This window comes from Lipotes vexillifer, unplaced genomic scaffold (assembly GCF_000442215.2).
Source record: "Lipotes vexillifer unplaced genomic scaffold, Lipotes_vexillifer_v1.1 scaffold367, whole genome shotgun sequence".
Classification (NCBI taxonomy): Eukaryota; Metazoa; Chordata; class Mammalia; order Artiodactyla; family Lipotidae; genus Lipotes; species Lipotes vexillifer.
The window spans coordinates 1,553,035-1,555,940 of record NW_006795832.1 but is presented as its reverse complement, the minus strand read 5'-3'; the positions used below and the strand labels follow the sequence as shown (position 1 = coordinate 1,555,940).

The 2,906-nt window shown below is 51.4% G+C and overlaps 1 protein-coding gene across 1 annotated transcript in view; it reads left to right on the top strand.

Moving 5' to 3' along the window:
• The window catches only part of COL4A4 (collagen type IV alpha 4 chain), a 120,339-nt gene that overhangs the window by 113,678 nt on the left and 3,755 nt on the right, over positions 1-2,906 (top strand). The window contains exon 44 of the mRNA XM_007467929.1: positions 2,061-2,177. Coding sequence (XP_007467991.1) covers positions 2,061-2,177 — 117 coding nt within the window. The remainder of the gene's footprint in view (positions 1-2,060; positions 2,178-2,906) is intronic.

The window sequence follows — 2,906 nt, the reverse complement described above, 5'->3', positions numbered from 1 at the left end:
CTTTCCCAGACGGGGCGGTGAGCTCGTTGCATGCCCATACATGGGAAGGAATGTCTGCTCCCTTGTCTGTGATACGCCCATTGCTTCGCTGTCTCATTAGCCCTGGGCAGCCCTTTCCAGGATCGCACAGTGGCTGCGTGTTGGAATCACCTTATTGGGTGGGAGAGAAAAGAGTGCTCTGAGCTCACCATGCGGCCCTAGGTTCCTTCCGAGATTACGGATATTCTCTTTGAAGCTGGTGGAAAGAGATGCAGCAACTCGCGTACCGCAGCGCCATCCAGGAAGAGGCTCCTGCCCAGTTAAACAGGGGAGGGCGTCCCTCCCCTCCATGGGGAGGGGAGGTTTCCTTTCTCACTTACTGAATGGTAACCATGTAAGAACGTGGTCCAGGCACTGCAGGATGTTCCAAGAGAATTTGTCTATGATCCAAGAGGAGACAGAGTGACATCACAGCACCCCGAAAGCCAGGAGCGCCCCCGACGCCCACGCTGAACGTAGTGTGACCAGCGTCGGGTGTAGGGGCGGGTGGTGGCTGCTGGATGTGGGATGAAAAGAGGAGGTTTGTGGGGGCCACTCGGGCAGGCGATGTTAGGACAAAATGTAAAGGCAGTGACGTTTGGGGGGCGTGCACTTCAGATGGCTTTAAGGGTGCCTGTGTGAGAGCGGAGTCGAGAGAGATGTCTGGTCCCCTGAGTACGGCAGGCCCTACGCCACATCCTCAGGTGGCCCCCGCTGCCTTGAAGAACACGTCCCGGCGTGGAAAAGAGGGGCAGCTACTGAAGTGAGCCCTCTTGGACTTAATGGTTGGTTTTAGGCTAATTTGTGGCAGAGGGGGATTGGACAGAGAAGAATGATCGAGAAAGGGAGAGAGGGAGAGAGAATAGAGGTAGAGAACGGAAGCCTTGAGGGACTAGTGATTCAAGTAATTAGGGGAAGGGCTGCAAAGTCCCCCGCAGGCAGGGACCAAATCTGCTACCCAGACCAAATGAGATCGTGACTAATGAACTTATGTCTTGGGCCAAAAAGAGCCAAACACTTAAAGAACCGCTCAAGTCTCAGTGTGACGGCTGGCCGCTGAGGCCCCAGGGAACACGCCTGAGCCCTGGTCACCAAGCAGGGTCTGGAGATGGATGGCACAGCCTCTGCCCTCGGCCTGCCAGGCCTGTTTCCTCACTACGTGTGGTCAGCACCATGGCCTTTCTTAGCCTCTGTCTCCCCACTGGTAGCCTGGCATGTGGGAGCACCTCGTCACGTGGTTCCTGTGAAGACTGAATTGGATAATTCACATAAAGGGGTAGCACCTTGTAACCCTCAACAAAGAGCTGTTTTTAAAAATTGCTGCCCTGGGCTTCCCTGGTGGCGCAGTGGTTGAGACTCCGCCTGCCGATGCAGGGGACACGGGTTCGTGCCCCAGTCCGGGAGGATCCCACATGCCGCGGAGCGGCTGGGCCTGTGAGCCATGGCCGCTGAGCCTGCGCGTCTGGAGCCTGTGCTCCACAGCGGGAGAGGCCACAACGGTGAGAGGCCCACGTACCGCAAAAAAAAAAAAAAAAAAAAAAAAAAAAAAAAAAAAATTGCTGCCCTTGCTTTAAATTTAACCTGACTCTCAACTAAATGCTATTAAGTTTTATTCATTCCTCCATTCAGGCTTCCAAAAAATTATTCTTAAGGAAAATATTTAATTGCAAAAGCCAGATATGTTCAATGTTAAAAACAACAACAACCAAAAACAAACAAAAAAACCCAACCAGGTCAAATATACAAGACTATGAAGAAAATGTGAAAATGTCTCACTCAACACCTCGCTGCTCTGGCTTCAGATCCTGACTCTGCCCATTAATGATTCATTGGCCTTAATTGATCTCTTAGAGCCTCAATTACCCCCACTGCCAAGTGGAGACAGTATAACCCCAGCTTCAGGTAGCTGCAGGGATGAAATGAGCCAGTGCAGGTTGGTCCAGATGGGAGGCCCAGGGCTGACACGAGGAATCCATGCAGTAAATGCTAGCCTCATGGGTGTCACATTGCTGTCATCACCACCATTGTGAACTTCCCTGCAGGGTGCAAAGGAGAGCCCGGGCTGGATGGCAGGAGAGGCGAGGATGGCCTTCCAGGGTCCCCTGGGCCTCCGGGACACAAAGGTGACATGGGAGAAGCGGGCTGCCCAGGAGTACCAGGTAAAGAGTTTCGGTTTCTCTTCTTTTCCCTGGCACAGTGGATCTAAGACTGTTTACAAGATCCCCTGGCCTCTTAAGCATTTGCCTTAGACATCCACTCACCAGGCTTTAGGGAGACAAAGCAACAAGAACAGAACAGGATGTGTCCTCCACATTTTAACTGATACTCGACCATCATAAAAACAGGTCAAGGCCCTGTGTCCATTATTTTCCCAAATCACTACATTAACCTAAAAGGCTCTGCCATTTCCACTGTTCACTTTCCCGAGGTAAGCCTGGCATTGGCTGTGTGACTGCCACTGAGAGGCTGTGCTGAAGATCTTGGGGACAGCGGGGGTGGTCTCACATCTACAACTGACTGAATCGCTTGGCCTCTGGTTTTCTGAGTTCATTCATCTTAGCATACAGCCATCAATCAACTTATATAGAATACAAGGCTGTTCCTTAAGAAAAATATTTGAGAGTGGGCCTTGGATGAGAAGAGATAAGACTCTACAGAATATAAATTTGAACTGTAGCACACTAGGCAATATGTTAGGGCCCAAAGATTCCCAGATACCCTCTCATCTTTGGAGAGTATCTATCTGGCAGTACCAGGTTACCAATGAGAAGCAGGTGAAGGGGTGGGAGAGGGACTGAGGACGGGGCACTGCAAGAAAAGGGAAGCTGCAGTCCAAAAGCAGCAGCTCAGCTTCTGCTCTGTAGAAATTGCCATGTAGAAATGCGGGC